The sequence below is a fragment of the Pan paniscus genome, chromosome 19 (genome assembly GCF_029289425.2).
Source record: "Pan paniscus chromosome 19, NHGRI_mPanPan1-v2.0_pri, whole genome shotgun sequence".
Taxonomy (NCBI): Eukaryota; Metazoa; Chordata; class Mammalia; order Primates; family Hominidae; genus Pan; species Pan paniscus.
This window is the reverse complement of record NC_073268.2, coordinates 63325104-63341258: the sequence shown is the minus strand read 5'-3', so window position 1 is coordinate 63341258 and position 16155 is coordinate 63325104. Positions and strand designations below refer to the sequence as shown.

The 16155-nt window shown below is 38.1% G+C and overlaps 1 protein-coding gene across 4 annotated transcripts in view; it reads right to left on the bottom strand.

The window, feature by feature from the left end:
• Positions 1–14379, bottom strand: part of LOC103782669 (myosin-8) — a 31584-nt gene extending 17205 nt beyond the window's left edge. The window contains exons 1-17 of one of the 4 annotated variants that reach the window (XM_008971340.5): positions 14359–14379; positions 14092–14135; positions 12447–12686; positions 11317–11460; positions 11075–11231; positions 8110–8137; positions 7901–8009; positions 7721–7813; positions 7545–7608; positions 6815–6913; positions 6621–6724; positions 6331–6469; positions 5034–5152; positions 4794–4943; positions 3216–3386; positions 1736–2045; positions 1554–1621 (exon numbers count right to left, since the gene is read on the bottom strand). In XM_008971340.5, the coding sequence (XP_008969588.4) occupies positions 1554–1621; positions 1736–2045; positions 3216–3386; positions 4794–4943; positions 5034–5152; positions 6331–6469; positions 6621–6724; positions 6815–6913; positions 7545–7608; positions 7721–7813; positions 7901–8009; positions 8110–8137; positions 11075–11231; positions 11317–11460; positions 12447–12656 (1965 nt within the window). In that variant the 5' untranslated portion in view covers positions 12657–12686; positions 14092–14135; positions 14359–14379. Of the gene's footprint in view, positions 1–1553; positions 1630–1724; positions 2046–3215; positions 3387–4793; positions 4944–5033; positions 5153–6330; positions 6470–6620; positions 6725–6814; positions 6914–7544; positions 7609–7720; positions 7814–7900; positions 8010–8109; positions 8138–11074; positions 11232–11316; positions 11461–12446; positions 12687–14091; positions 14136–14358 lie in introns of those variants that run through there. The other 3 variants (XM_034942375.3, XM_024926028.4, XM_024926029.4) reach the window with 3 other exon arrangements.
• Positions 14380–16155: the final 1776 nt, after the last annotated feature.

The window sequence follows — 16155 nt, the reverse complement described above, 5'->3', positions numbered from 1 at the left end:
GAAGAGTCTAAAATTGTGAAACTGGCCAGGCATGGTGGCTCACGCCTGTAATCCCAGCACCTTGGGAGGCCAAAGCGGGCGGATCATGAGGTCAGGAGTTCGAGACCAGCCTGGGCAATGTAGTGAAACCCCATCTCTACTAAAAATACAAAAATTAGCCAGGTCTGGTGATGGGTGCCTGTAATACCAGCTACTCGGGAGGCTGAGGCAGGAGAATTACCTGAACCCATGAGGTGGAGTTTGCAGTGAGCTGAGATTGTGTCACTGCACTACAGCCTGGGTGACAGAGCAAGACTCTGTCTCGAAAAAAAAAATAAAAAAATAAAAAAAATAAAATTATGAAACTATATAACCTTGGGTTGGTGGGTGTTGGGTACCTGAGACTAGATATACTCTTAAGAAGGCAGATTTTTTTTTTTTTGACAGAATCTCGCTCTGTTGCCCAGGCTGGAGTACAGTGGTGCAATCTCGGTCCACTGCAACCTCTACCTCCTGGGTGCAAACGATTCTTCTGCCTCAGCCTCCCAAGTAGCTGGGACTATAGGCGTGCACCACTACGCCCGGCTAATTTTTATATTCTTAGTAAAGATGGGGTTTCACCATATTGGCCAGGCTGGTGTTGAATTCCTGACCTCGTGATCTGCCCGCCTCGGCCTCCCAAAGTGCTGGGATTTACAGGTGTGAGCCACTGCGCCCGGCCAAGAAGGCAGATTTTTTTCCCCACAGCTCAGTTAACCATTAGGAAATGAAGAAAATAAGTAATGTGAGTTCCTAATTTTGAAAACATGTATGAAAACAAGTTGATAAAAGTCTATTTGGTAAGATAATGCAAATTGGTTGTGAAAAAGAAAAAGAACAAGAGTAGTTTTCTTGTTTAGATCATAGGTCGTATGTCGTGTCTGTATTTTAGTTTTATAAGGAATGAGACTTAGCCATACACATTTTGATTAAAAAGCCATTATTAGTCCATATATAAGAACCAGTTTTTAAGCTACATAGGAAAATCACATTACTTTGTAGTGAAATTATTATTCTTTAATCTCAAGAGATATTTTGTATCTTAATGATCCATTTAAGTCACTGGGCTTGGCTTTAGATGATTTTCAGCTGTAATGAAAAATTAAATTCACCTCAGAGGACAAAGATATGTTTTGGTGAAAGATGTCATAAAGAGTGTATCTGAGGCTCATTCTCAAAGAGGAACTCAGGAACGTTTTCAAAGGGCAACATTCAAAGCGGAATAAGAATATGGCCTTCCACAGGGACAGCTTTGAAGTTTAGCTATACTTCTTTAGAAATCAGCCTCATTATATAATGAGAAAGTTTCTAAGGACATTTTGGCAATCCTGAATACATTAGATAATCATAATAAGGAATAATGGGTAAAGCATCCGTTCCTACAGGAGTAGTATTTCTTTGGCTATACTCTGACGAGAGCTGATATTTGAAGTGATTCCTATTAACATTTTATTGCCTCATAATTTTTTCTAAATCCTTAATTATGATAATTCATAGAAACTGAGTAGATATTTCAAATTAAATTTGTACTTTACCCTGAAAAGGGCAGACACAGTCTGGAAAGAAGAGCCCTTTTTCTTAGCACCTTTCTTCGCGCTGCTATCTGAGGTGAAAAGAAAACCCATGAATAAGAATAGAATACCAGAGGCTTATATGAACATGTATTATAACATTATGTGAGAATGGATTTAATTTAGATTAAGGACACAGAAAGTACCTGCTTCAGCACTAGCATACGTGGAAAAGAGACTGGCTAGAGTCTTCATTGCAGACTTCTGGTACAGCCCAACCACAGTATCATTCAGGGGGTCCTTATTTTTGTCCAGCCAGCCAGTAATGTTGTAGTCCACAGTGCCAGCATAGTGAATCAGAGAGAAGTGGGCCTCAGCCTTGCCTTTGACCACCTTGGGCTTCTGGAAGTTGGCAGACTTGCCCAGGTGCTGGTCATACAGCTTGTTCTTGAAGGAGGTGTCCGTTGCCTTAGGGAACATGCACTCCTCTTCCAGGATAGAGAAGATGCCCAGTGGCTGAATTCAGAAAAGTAACATTGGTGTCAACCTAACTTCTCTCAAAAGATACAGACATGGTGGCTGTCATTTGATTGAATTATGAGCACCCCAATTAAATATATGTATGAAATAAACCAGGGTCACAGCTCGAAGAAGTCCCTTGTTATCACTAGAATGACTTTTCCACTATTCTTCTCACATTCAATCTGTAGCATTACTTTCAATTAAAAGAATAGCTGGATACAAACTTCCTCAACACCGCATGTTAAAATGTTATGTATTATTACACTTTTTTCCTATTCAGTGAATAAATCTATTGTCAGAGTTTTTCTTCGTTATGAAAATAGCTTACTGACTTATGATGTTGACTCTATGCAGTAATTAAACAGTATAAACAACCAAATTTTATTCAAGATATTTTGGGTATTTAATTTCTTTAAAATAGATTATAGGCTGAGCACAGTGGCTCATGCCTGTAATCCCAACACTTTGGGAGGCCAAGACAGGAGGATCCAGGAGTTCAAGACCAGCTTGGGGACCATGGCAAAACACCGTCTCTACAAAGAATACAAAAATTAGCTAAGCATAGTGGCACATGCCTGTGGTCCCAGCTACTCGGGAGGCTGAGGTGAGAGGATCGCTTGAGCCTCGGGGTTGAGGCTTCAGTGAGCTGTGATTGCACCACTGCACTTCAGCCTGGGTGACAGAGTGAGGCCCTGTCTCAATAAATAAATAAATAAAATAGATTATGAAGTAGCGTATGCAGTTTGACTTCTTGACTTTGAAGAGATTAGCTTTCATGAAAGCACTAATTGTGTCATGTGTGCATTGATTTTTATATAGAAAAATATTTTTATGTGGACATCATGGATCATAATGGAGATAGATCAAGAACTAATGAGGACAGTAGTTGTAGTAAAGCAGAACATCTCAAATAGAGTTTTCAGTGCTGTGTTAAAGTTGGATTTGATCCAGTGTCAGAATAAGAATGGTTAGAACAGAATAAAAGTAAACACTGTCAGATCTTTCTTATGTAGAAGTTAAAAAGAGGAAGTAATCTCTAAATAGTAATTTTCCAGTTTGTTCAGATCACAAACCATTTGAGATTACAGTAATACTTTCTAGAATTGCTTAAGATTTCTGGAAAGTGATCCTCACAGTCTGCCGTTCTTTGGAAACCAAACCGACCTTCTCAATGAGCTCAATGCAGGCCGCCAGGTCCATCCCAAAGTCAATGAACGTCCACTCGATGCCTTCCTTCTTGTACTCCTCCTGCTCTAGCACGAACATGTGGTGGTTGAAAAACTGTTGCAGTTTCTCGTTGGTGAAGTTGATGCACAGCTGCTCCAGGCTGTTAAACTACACAAAATAATAGAGATTTCCAACATCAAATGAGTTTTTATAGTAGTAAAATTCATTACTGAAAAAATTCTTTTATTAAAAAATGTGGAATGTAGTAATGAGATACAATTAAAACTAATGTTGTTCCTTCAAAAAATGATCATTGGCCGGGCACGGTGGCTCACACCTGTAATCCCAGCACTTTGGGAGGCCGCAGTGGGTGGATCATGAGGTCAAGAGATTGAGACCATCCTGGCCAACATGGTGAAACCCTGTCTCTACTGAAAATACAAAAAATTATCTGGGTGTGGTGGCGTGCACCTGTAGTCCCAGCTACTCGGGAGGCTGAGGCAGGAAAATTGCTTGAACCCTGGAGGTGGAGGTTGCAGTGAGCCGAGATCGCGCCACTGCACTCCAGCCTGGGCGGCTGGGCGAGACCCTGTCTCAGAAAAAAAAAAAAAAATCATTATTCACATGAGCCTTTCTCATGAATTCCAGGCATTGTTGAGGGTCCCAGATATCAATGTTAAAACAAGAGTTCTGGTAGAATTTACCTTTTCTCCTCTAAGATTGCATGGGCAAGAATATACTTTAAAAGTTCAACCATGGTCCTGTTTATGGTTTCGATTCAAAGGTAAAAGGGAAAGGAGTTGATTGGAAATTCTCACTTCTTTCACCACTCCCACTCTCCAATTCAAAATAAAGTTCACATTTTCACCTTTGGCTGTTACATTATTAAGGAAAGCTGATCTTAAGACCTTTAATATAAAGGTCTTGGTGTATAAAGTGAAATCATTAGGGTAATTTCTCTTCTATTTATATCAGACATTTAGCAAATCCCCCTTGTAGGTGTGTGAAAGCAGGGACCTGATATAGTATAGCAGTTGAAGATCTAAAAGGTCTTTGTAATAATTTACTCCTTTATTTTATAGATGGTGAACTGATGCCCTGGAGGTAAAATAGTTTATGTAAGACAAATCTGGAAGAGGAGAGACAGACTATCATCTGTCTCTAGGCTTCTACCTTTGGGCCTTTTCTTCTCTATGAAGAAGCCTTGTGTATGGATCAAATGCTGTAGATCTGGGTTGCTGTCCTGGATTTGTCTTATGCACCTTTGGGATCTTTAGCTAGTGTTTTGGTTTCCCTGCATCTTAGTTTCTTCTATATAAGTTGGGGGAATATTAGCTACTCCTTGGATTAAATATGGTAATGTTTTGAAGTCCCTAGTGTACACTGCTGGCCCAGTGAGCGTTAGCTATTATTAGTAGTACATTATGTTACCTCCTATTTTGGAGATAACCTTTGTTCTAGGTGCAGTGTTGGAGCAAGTAATATGGACGCTATAAATGTGGATGAATAATGATAATACCTAATATATCAAAGCCCACAATTGCCTCCTTCTTAATTCTTGTTAAGATAACTCACATCAAAGATTTCAAAGCCAGCAATGTCCAAGACCCCGATGAAGTACTGCCTGGGCTGCTTGGTGTCCAGCTGCTGGTTGATGCGGGTGACCATCCACAGGAACATCTTCTCGTAGACGGCTTTGGCCAGAGCACCCACCGCATTGTACACCTTCACAGATAGAATAATGTTTATTGGTATTGTTAAAGACATGCCATGAAGGCCTGAGATGTGTGTGATTCATTGAGGTCATGCACTTACCTGCTGCACAGTCTGGCCTTTGGTGACATACTCATTGCCAACCTTGACCCTAGGGTAGCAGAGGGCTTTGAGTAGGTCTGCAGAGTTCAGACTCTGGAGATAGGCTGCCTTGTCAGCGACTGCAGAGACACAGTTCAGGACATGTTGTTTCATGAAGGATATCCTCTTTTACCTAATCTTTCCATTTTTCTCCAATTCAATCTATTATTTAAATAAAAAGCTTAAATAATTCTATAAAAGGCCAAATGAGGTTTTCTAACCTTAGAGCATGTGGTTGCCAGTAAATGGTTGATTGGTTATACTGATCTTTAGTGATTTATTTCAAGTAGTTTTTAAGAAATTTTTCATCAACCGTAAACATATGTAGTATTTATTGCCGTCTTGCAGTTTTTTGTAAGTAAAAGCCATAGTCCCTGTTTTTAAGACACATTAGGTGTAGTTGGAAGGATAAGATAAATATTCACTGTTAGAGAGGGTAAAAGTCAGAATATTTTGATTCTTATCTTAGTTTTTCACCTCCCTATTAAACCTTGCTGGATTAATTTCTTTATCTACAAATGTGGAGATTAAAATTTACTGCGTGATCCCTACAGAATCCCTTTCTAAAAATCTGTAGGTGACTATAACGTAAATAAATGCCACATGTCAGGTACACCAGTAACTGCTGAAACATTTAGAGGAGGAAGAAAGAATGTCAATTCGAGGTGGTCAGGAAAGGCTTTAAGGAGCGATAACTGTCTGTCTGGGGTAGATCCTGTATATTGCGTGCTCTTTCCATACGTAGAATATATGATCTTTTTTCTCAATTCCTTTTTTTAAATCTTACTTGCTGCCTATATTGTCTATGGATTTATATACAGACAATACACACTTGCTTACAGATGACTCTAGGGGTATCTTTCTCCCCAGCCCTGTATTTGGGCAGATTCTCTGCTGTCAGTTCCTAGGATCTTCCTATCTAGTGCTGAAATAGAGCAGTCTACAGTTATCTACATATACCCACCTTCGTTGCCAAGGCCAACCAGGAGCACTATTATATCTCATTCTGTCTCATAGTTTGTGCTTATAAGTGGCTATTGGGGTTTGTTTGTGACTTATTTGGGCTGGATGGAAATGATGGAGACATGGAGATGTAAGGAAGAGAGGGGGTGAGGAAAGCATGCAGTGTGTGTAAATGTGTATATGCCCTTCACAAGTCACAAGTCCAGCCACAAAGGAGATGTGAGTGTAAAATAGGATTTTTTTTTTTTTTTTGCTACATTCTCTCATTAAACCCAGATAAAGTTTCATTTGGTACCTTCTGTGCCATCTGGCTCAGCTTGCTCCTCACGCTGCTTTTGCTTGAATTTCATGTTCCCATAATGCATCACAGCCCCTGTGAGTTTATAGATGGACACTTTCTCTTCAGGAGTGAAGCCCAGGATGTCAATGGCACTCTACCAGGAAAAATGAGAGGACAAAAGTTAGGGCTGAAGAGACTAACTTATAAGAGAATTTATACATATCCTAAGGTAACCACACCTACAGTAGTTTGCTATTGTCATTTCCATACATAATGGATTTTTAAAATTAGTGTTTTTGACTTACATCAGTGGCCATCAACTCTTCTTGGTCATCAATACTGGGAACTGTGATCTCCCCCTGACTGACGAAGGCATAGTCGTATGGGTTGGTGGTGATCAGGAGCATTTCTGGGTCACAGAATTCAGGGCATACATTTCACATTAGACATTGTTAATAAAAATATTAACTTCTGTCTATGACTTTAAGTTCTTTCTTACCAATTAGATCTGGCTTCTTATTGGAAGTGATCTGATAAAAAATATGGTAGCTTCTTTCCGCCTTTAGCTGGAAAGTAACTCTGGACTTTTCTAAAAGATCTGGAGAGGGAAATAGATATCGAGTTTGAAAAAAGTATCAGTGCTTCTGAGATAGTAAATGAACCTCACGTCTTTGGTCAAATTTGGAGCATTACATTTGGCTCCAATGAGATTTCAACTTGATGACCAATTGCAGATGGACAGTGATTCTCACTGTCTAAGGGCAGCAACTGAAGCATACCTGCTCTAGGACAAATATATTTTTCACATGAAGGATCCATGACCTCTGTATTTTAGTTGATCCCTAATATCCCCTCCTTCTTAGGATCACCTAGGATTCACTCTGGGTGGTGAGGGCCTACCTTGGAAACATCTACCAAAACTCAGATCAGGAGCAAACCACAGAGATGTATTGGAAACCCATAAGTAGCCCAGTTTTTGTCCTGGAAAAAAATCATAGTTGCTTCTGAGGCAGGAATTTCTCTAGGATGTGTTACAGAACCATCAAGTCTGAGATTGAGATAAAGGGAGCACTCAGTGGATTATGGGTAAGCCTAGCATTAGCTTACAGGCAGTACTGGCAGCAGACTACCCTTTTAACAGGCTTCATGCACAGCAAGGGTGGCAAAATATCCCTGCAAATGAAATCACTTGTCTCTCTGTTTTGATTTTCAATGGTCCTGTTACTCACATGTTTCTATATCAGCAGATGCCAGCTTCCCCGTAGTACCAAAGTGGATTCTAATGAATTTACCCTTGAAAAGAATATTTAGTATTAGAAAACTGAAACACAAAGAGAGATGCAAATGAAATAATAATTCAGACGTGGCTACTCTGGAAGTTAGGGGTTGAGACCAAGAGACTCACAAAGCGAGAGGAGTTGTCATTCCTCACGGTTTTGGCATTGCCAAAGGCCTCCAGTAGGGGATTGGCGCTGATGATTTGATCTTCCAGAGTCCCCTGCAAAGGAAGGAGCAGTTCTCACATCTGGGACTCCAGATGTCTGAGAGCCTTGACAGAGGTTTTGACTCTGGCTATCAGACCTACCTGCATTTTGCCAGATTCATCCTTCTTCTTCTCTCCAGTAACTGCAATTGTTGCAAAGTATTGGATGACACGCTTGGTGTTCACAGTCTTTCCGGCACCAGATTCTCCGCTGTCAAACAGAAATCAGAGAAGAGATCAGAGAACTATGGCCTGCATTGTCAACATCTAAGACAATCCTTGCAAATCAGAGAAGAAAAAAAATCACATACGTGATCAGGATGGACTGATTCTCTCGATCTGTGAAAGAATTCAAAATCATCCGTTAAAAAAATGCGTATATAATATGAAGAGTATTGAATCAGTTCAGATCAAACACAGCTTGTTCTTTTTAACTTTTTGAAGATGTCACCTTTGGTTTTGGTTTTGTGTTTATCCTCCAAAATAGCCAATTGCTTCTCAGTGTAAAATTTGTGAAAATGAAAGCAAAGAATCATCTCTTCCTTTTTGTATTTATTAATTTTTAATTGCGATGAGATACACATAACATAAAATTTACCATCTTAACCATTTTTAAGTGTAGAGATCACTGGCAGTAAGTACATTCATAAAGTTGTAAAATCATCATCACCCTTCATCTCCGTAATTCTTTTCACCTTGTCAAACTGAAACTCTGTGTCCCTTAAACTCTTAACTCCCCATCTCCTACTCCTCCCATTCCCTGGCGCCCACCATTCTACTTTCTGCCTCTGTGAATTTGACTACTCTAGGTACCTCATGTAAGAGGAATCATAGAGTATTTGTCTTTTTTGTGACTGGCTTATTTCACTCAGCATGATGTCCTCAAGGTTCATTCATATTTTAGCATATGTCAGAATTTCCTTCCTTTTAAAGGCAGGATATCTTATTGCATGTATATACCACATTTTGCTTATCCATTCATCTGTTGATGGACACTTGGGTTGCTTCCATGTTTTTGCTATTGTAAATAATGCTGCTATTAACATAGTTGTACAAATGTCTCTTCCAGACCCTGCTTCCAGTTCTTTTGGGGATATACTCAGAAGTAGAATTGTGGGATCATACTGTAATTCTATTTCTAATTTGTTGAGGAACTACTATACTGTTTCCACAGTGGCTGATCATTTTACATGATCACTAACAGTGTACAAGAGTTCTAATTTCTCCAGTTCTTGTCAAAACTTGTTATTTTCTGATTTTTTGATAGTGAACATCCTAACGAGTGTAAGGTACATATTTGATTAATTTTTAAAACATTTATTATGGAAAATTCAAACATATACAGAAGTAGAGACAATAATATAATGAATCCCCATGTGCCCATCATACAGATGCAATGGTTATTAACATTTGGCCAATTTTATATCATCTATACCTCATCCCAATCTCACTGAATTATTTTAAAGAAAATCCCAGAATCTTATAATTGTATTTATAAATACTTCAATTAGAATTACAGAATTTTGAAGGCATAAAAGATCTTAGAAATTGCTTAGGCCAACTCTTACATTTAAGGGATAAAGAAACTGAGACCTGTAAAGGAGGAAGTGACTTTTCTAATATTAAGTACATAGCTAGTTAAGGTCAAATATATCCTCCTGGCCTCTTCCCAGCTTTTGATGTCACTAATTTGACTTCTGGCAATACTAAATAAGGAAGGGGTCTGGAATTGTGAATATTTGTGTTCATCTGTTTTATTTTCCTTTTAATCTTATATGCATTTCTAAATAATAAAAACAAATGTCACTAATTATGTGACTGATATGTTGTATTTACATCAATTTGCTGATTTGTTAAATCTCTAATTCTATAGTGTTAGATTATAGATTTTAGAGAATTCTAAAACCTAAAAATCTATTCAGGGAAAATAGATACAAATCTGGATGTTATTTAGATGTAGATATAGACATAGACTTTAGAAAACTTTAGCCTTCTCTTCAGGGAAGTCGATGCAGATTTTGCATCCTATTCAGATAGATTTGTTTTCTAGTATAAGTAAAACCGTGGAAGATTATATCACATCTAGTGGAAGCACAGATAAGAAAACAATGTTCTGGTCTCTTGGCAATGCTAAAATAACATTCACCAGCTCAAAGGCTAGAGCTCTGTACCATTTTGTACAAAAATCATGTTTGGGAGCCATAAGTAACCTTGAATTTGGAGCAGCCCCAAACAATGGGGAGCGGGGAGCTTGCTGAGTGGGAGGACAGGGGTGGTGTACATAGCTGTGTAAATGCAGCTGTTGAGTATTAAAACCTCTGAAATGAGCCAGCGTTTGGATAATTTCTGGGAGGTAGTTAGCTTCTGTTGACAATCAAAGAACAGTTTACTGGCATAGAATCCTTGTAGAATTGATGGCCAATTTGTAATGGGAGATTCCTATTTTATTCCTTACTCTTTATTCTCCCCCTCGAAAAGACAATTTAAAAACAAGTGCAAAAAAACAAACCAAAAAGAAAGAAAAAACACCTTAGTTTCCAAAATTCCATGGAACAACAGGAAACTCAGGAATAGAAAGTATTTCCAAAGGCAGTGCATTTGGTGTGTGAAGATAAAAGGTTTTAATGCTGTATTTGGGCCTATAATGCGTATCAAAGCTGGTTGTTTATGCCTTGACAAGGCAGGAGTAACAGACTTTGATACAATTTAAACATTTTTCTCAGAAAAGATTTTTTCCTTTCATTGTAATAGGAAAGTGCTTCAAATCTTTGGGAGGAAAATCATAGCTTTCTTTACTCATGTTTTACCCTTAAAGGCTGGCAATATTAGCTGTGTCATTCAAAAATAAACATAAGAATTCACAAAGTTTTTCAGCTGTGGCTGATAACTCTTTTCGTTGATTGCTGTGAGCCTGGGTATTTTTAAAAAGTCTGTTTGAACACTTTTTTCTATCCAAATTGGAAAGTAACAAAATATGGAAAACAATAAATATGTTTACAGTGGTCTAGTAACTGTTTCAGCTAGGCTTCCACTTAACTATCTGTGTTAGCTTGGGAAGGACAGTGAATTCAGTGAGCTTCACTTTACTCATCTGTAAAATGGAGGTAGCTGCTGGGAAGAGCATAAGATGTCACAGCTGTGAAAGTTTTTTGAAAACAGTGAAGCCCCATGTGGCTAGAATGTATTATTATAACATAAAGAGGCTCGGAAGAGGTCTGTCTGTTCTGCAAAGATTCTATTTACACATTTCTGTAAATAGATGCCTCACTCACTCACCAGTCAACATGAACTGATAGGCATTGTCAGAGATGGAGAAGATGTGGGGCGGGGCCTCCTGGCGCTTTTTGCCTCTGTAGGCAGCCACCACCTCGGGCTTGTACACCGGCAGCCACTTGTAGGGGTTGACGGTGACACAGAAGAGGCCTGAGTAGGTCTGGGAAGATCAGAACATTTATCATTTGGATCTCGTTTTTACTCAGAGAGAGACATGAAATAAAAAGGTGTTTACAGACACTCACGTAGATCATCCAGGCTGCATAGCGCTCTTTGAGGTTGTACAGCACTCCAGGCTCGTGTAGATGAGTCATCATGGCCATGTCCTCAATTTTGTCATATTTCGGAGGGTTCATAGGGAAGACTTGGTCTTCCCTGACAGTTAGAGTCTGGTGAGTAAGCAAGAAACCAGTTCGTTTTTGTTTGTTTGTTTGAGATAGAGTTTTGCTTTTTTTGCCCAGGCTGGAGTGCAGTGGCGCGATCTCAGCTCACTGCAACCTCCGCCCTCCTGCTTCAAGTGATTGTCCTGCCTCAGCCTCCTGAGTAGCTGGGATTGCAAGCGCCCATCACCATGCCCAGCTAATTTTTGTATTTTTAGTAGAGACAGGATTTCGCCATGTTGGCCAGGCTGGTCTCGAACTCCTAATCTCAGGTGATCCACCTGCCTCAGCCTCCCAAAGTGCTGGGATTACAGGCGTGAGCCACTGCGCCTGGCTAAGACCAGTTTGTTTTAATGGTTGGAGGTAGGGTTTATGTTTGCCTGTATATTTTGGTACAAAACTATAATCACACATACTTCTCATTATATTATTTAATGTCCTCTTAAAAAAGGCATGAAATATATTCATTTCAGAGTTTAATGTTAAGAAAACCTGTTTCCTATGATGAGCTAGGACACTATCTTTTTAAAAGATTTTTTTCCTCCCACATTCTCTTATCCCAGATTTATCAGTTTATATCCTTTTTTCTTATTTTAGTAGGCTAAATTTTTATTTTTTTCTTTCCTTCATTAAGAAACTTCATGTTTTTGGAAGTAATGGGGATATTAATACATTATTTAACTAAGTAAATATTTAACTTCTGATGGGAGGAGCTTGTTTTCATTTCTCTCAAGTTTGGAGATTCAGACTAGGAAGTGGGGAATTGAAGGGAAATGGTGAAGGCCGTACATAGTGGGGTGAGGTCCTGTGCGATGTTGGGAAGGGAAGACATGAGGGACTGCTGTGAATTTCCTTTGCCTTCCACATCTAATGTCTCAACACTGACTAGAAGGGTGTTTGCATTGGCAACAGGCTTGGAGATTCCCAGTAAGTTAGGCTTCATCTTTTGAACCAAGAAATAAAATGGGGAGTATTTTCTCCCTGTTTTCACTTACTGCTCCACCTTCAGTCTTTACAGTTACTTTCCCTCCTTCTTTGCTTTGTATAGTGCTCTTCACATAGGATTCCTTGGGCTCCGCCACAAAGACAGATGTTTTAGCATCAAATGGCTTGTTTTGGGCCTCAATCCGCTCCTTTTCTGATTTTCGAAGGTAGGGAGCAGCTTCGCCAAAAACAGCCATCTCAGCGTCTAAGCTCGCACTCATGGCTGCGATTTATTTAGCAAAGGATTCTGCCTAGGGAGGAGAGAAACAGGAGAGAGAGAAATAAAAAGCAGAAGTCACAAATGTGAGTTAGGATTTGAAATGAAAGAAATGTTGAACATAGCCTGTGCTGTAACTATTCCTCCAAACTGGCACTCCCCAGTGTTCTAACATAGTCTAAAGGACAAGTATGGAGTGAGACTGTAATTTGAGATTTCATTTTTAGGACTGTGAATTTCCTTTTCAGATCACATATCTTGATCCTCAGGGATAGGGTACCTACAATTGAATTAGAATGAAACCTCTACAGCTAAAACTATTGATGGATTGTTTTATAGCAACTGTCATTATTTAATTTCCTCTCCTCTTTCTGCATAATGTTTGTCTATGCCATATGCCAGGACAATCATATAGTCAGAAAAGAAAGTTTGTCTTGTTCAAATGAAGGTTCATATTTTCAAAGCTATCAAAAAATCTTTGCCTTTTAAGATGGCCATTTTCTCTCATAAAGCAAATAATTATTTTTAACATCTTTATGTTGATATTTGGTGTTGTATCTCTCAGTGGATTGTTAGAAGAACATAATACATTCTAATACTCTGGATTTTTTGTAATTTGGGTTGTTCCCAACAGACTTAGCATTGCCTTGATTCCAAAATCTTTTTTGACATGAGAGATTTCAGCTGTCAGTTAACAGATCTAACCACAGAGGAATGAGAGCTTCAGCACAAAGGCCCTTCTTCCCACATAAATTCCATGGGGTTCTTTTCTTTCCACCCAGAAAACAGAGAAAAAAGTTTTAAGAGTACATCACATGCATGTAAGCCATTGTCTTCTGATTAATAGATAGGCCTCTGCAATGTGGACATGTTAGATTGGTTGAGTTTTTCCTTTATTTTCAATTAGAAAGTTACTTAGGGAAGGGCAGGATTCCTCTTAAATTAGTCATGGTATTTAACACCCGGTGGATGTAATACTTGCGACCTGTTAAGTAAATAATAATAAGTCTTTCTAACAACAAATAACAAATAATCAAAGGTAGCTAAAATATTTATATTTATATTTCTAGGTAAAAATCTTTCTGGAGTCTTTAAAAATGTCTATAAAATGTCCTAAGTCCTCAATGCTTTGCCATAGAAGAAGACTGGCATGGACTAGTCTATTGCCACTGGACAGTTCTAAGCACAGCTGAGAACTCACTGTCGAAGCTAATTCTGTCCTAAACGGTCTTTGAATCTTGGAACTCAAATGAGGATAGTCTCTGAGAAGAAGACATTTTGAAAAAGTTATTTTCTAGCATTTATAAACACTCATTCGGAAACACTCTTTCCTGATATAACTGCAAAAACATGGAAATGGTGTATAATTCAGGATTGTTCACAGCTTCATTAGACTATATCCCCTCTGTCATCAATAAATTAATAAAGCCAAATCTTACCTCTGGAGTTCCAGATAAAAATGCAGGTTCAGAAGTGTTCCACTCTGTAAAACAACAAGCTTCTTATTAGTGATGCTCCGAAATTCCAATATTATAGTTACAGAATTGTTATTATAGTTACAGAATTGAAGTTTCCCTACCCCAAAGCTTGGTTCTATGAAGACAAAAGTTAAGATTGAGAGAGCAGTTTAATGCTCACAGATAACTACGAGGTCAGCTCTTTTCCCCACCTGGGGTTTTTCGAGTTCCAAGGCCTTCATCACTTACCTCTGGGTTCTTGGTGGAAATAAGGCACAAGGGTCAGTCCTGCTTATATAGGAACTAATGTGCTGATGCTGCAACTACCTCCTCTTTGTTAGGGCAAGACATTTGGCAACATGAACCCTCAGCATAGTTTGTAGTGACATTTGTCATGTTTGGATATAATTAGAAGTATTCATATCATTTTGAGTATGCAAACCAATCTCCTATAAATAATTTGACAGAGACCGATCTGCCAGCAGAGAATGCTTTCTAGTGTGCTGGGAAGGGAATCTTTGACAGTGCCTGATGGGGCCTCAGAGTAAGTTCTTAAGAGCTATATTCAATTTGGCAAACTCTTTCATGCACGCCTGTGGTAGCCAAATGATCAGATACCCGGGGCACACAGCTGTCAGGGCCTTAAGCACGTTTCCTTATTTGTTACCACAGGAACCCCCCACTGCATTCCCTTGGGCCACTACAGATGCTCACTCTTGAAGTCCAGGCTTAGACAGCAGAGATTCTACCTTGAGTCTCCACCATTGGGCCAGTGCCCACTCATCTAACTTTGAAAAACATTATTAGTAGAAAATAATATGTTTATTACAGAAAAAAATACAGGTAAGTAAAAAAAGTCTCTGTAATCTCTAATGCAGAAATAAGATAGAGGCATATAAGTGGGATCATATTATAGATGCATATATAGTACATGTATGCCTTGTAATATGCTTTAATAATTAATATATCATATCACTAGTGTAATTTATACCCTATTCTTTAAATAAATTATGATTTTTTAAAATTAAACTCTTTCCTTTTTTTAAGGTCAGATATATTGAGGTATAATTTACATAGAGTCAAATTCACCCTTTTAAAGTGACAGTTTTATGAGGTTTTTTGCTTTTATTTTTAAAAATTTTTAAACTTTATAATAAAATTTACTTCTTTTGTTGTATGATTCTATGAGTTTTTATACACGTATTGATTCATGTGGCCACCACCACAGATAGAATGCAGAATAATTCCAGGCCTATGGGTTTGATAAATATATGCAGTTGTGTAACCTCTTACACTGTAATTACATAAAAATTAAAGCCTTAGAGATTAGGCTAAATTTTCCCTTTGATGAACACTCACAATGCTGGTATCTCCCTTTTCTCCCAAGGTAACTATGGATACCTGTTTGGTTTGTAATATTGCAGACCTTTTCTGTACATTTACATATGTATTTTCTGGGAAAATATAAATTAGTAAAACTGGTCTAAGGAAATTGGGCCATAGAAAATTTATAATATATAATATAGATGTTTAAAATATAGATAGTATGATTATTTATTTACAAGCTTTCTTTTTTCATTCTACACTCTTGGATCATTTGCCATGTTAGTACATAAATAATAATATGAAAACATTTCAAACATATGCAAAAGTAGAGGGGGTAGCATAATGAACCTAGTATATTCATCATCCAGCACTGATAATTATCAGTTCATGGTCAGTCTTGTTTCCTATATATTCTCACCATTCCCTCTATCACTGGATTATTTTGATATTACTCATTTTTAAATTTCTGTGTAAAATTCCATAGGTTTAAGATTGTAATAATTTTGTTTATACAAGTTCTAAAAAGTTTCTCCTGATTTAATAATGATCTTTACTATGCGATCTCAATCTTCTAGAAGTTTTACATCTTTAGGTAGTCAGAGTTATAAAAAATTTTCTTTTATATTTTTGGTTTTTTGTGTGTATTGTATAAGAAAAACTTTCTCTAACTCAAGAACTCAGAGTCACACATATATTCTTCTGTATTTTCAATCTAATGCT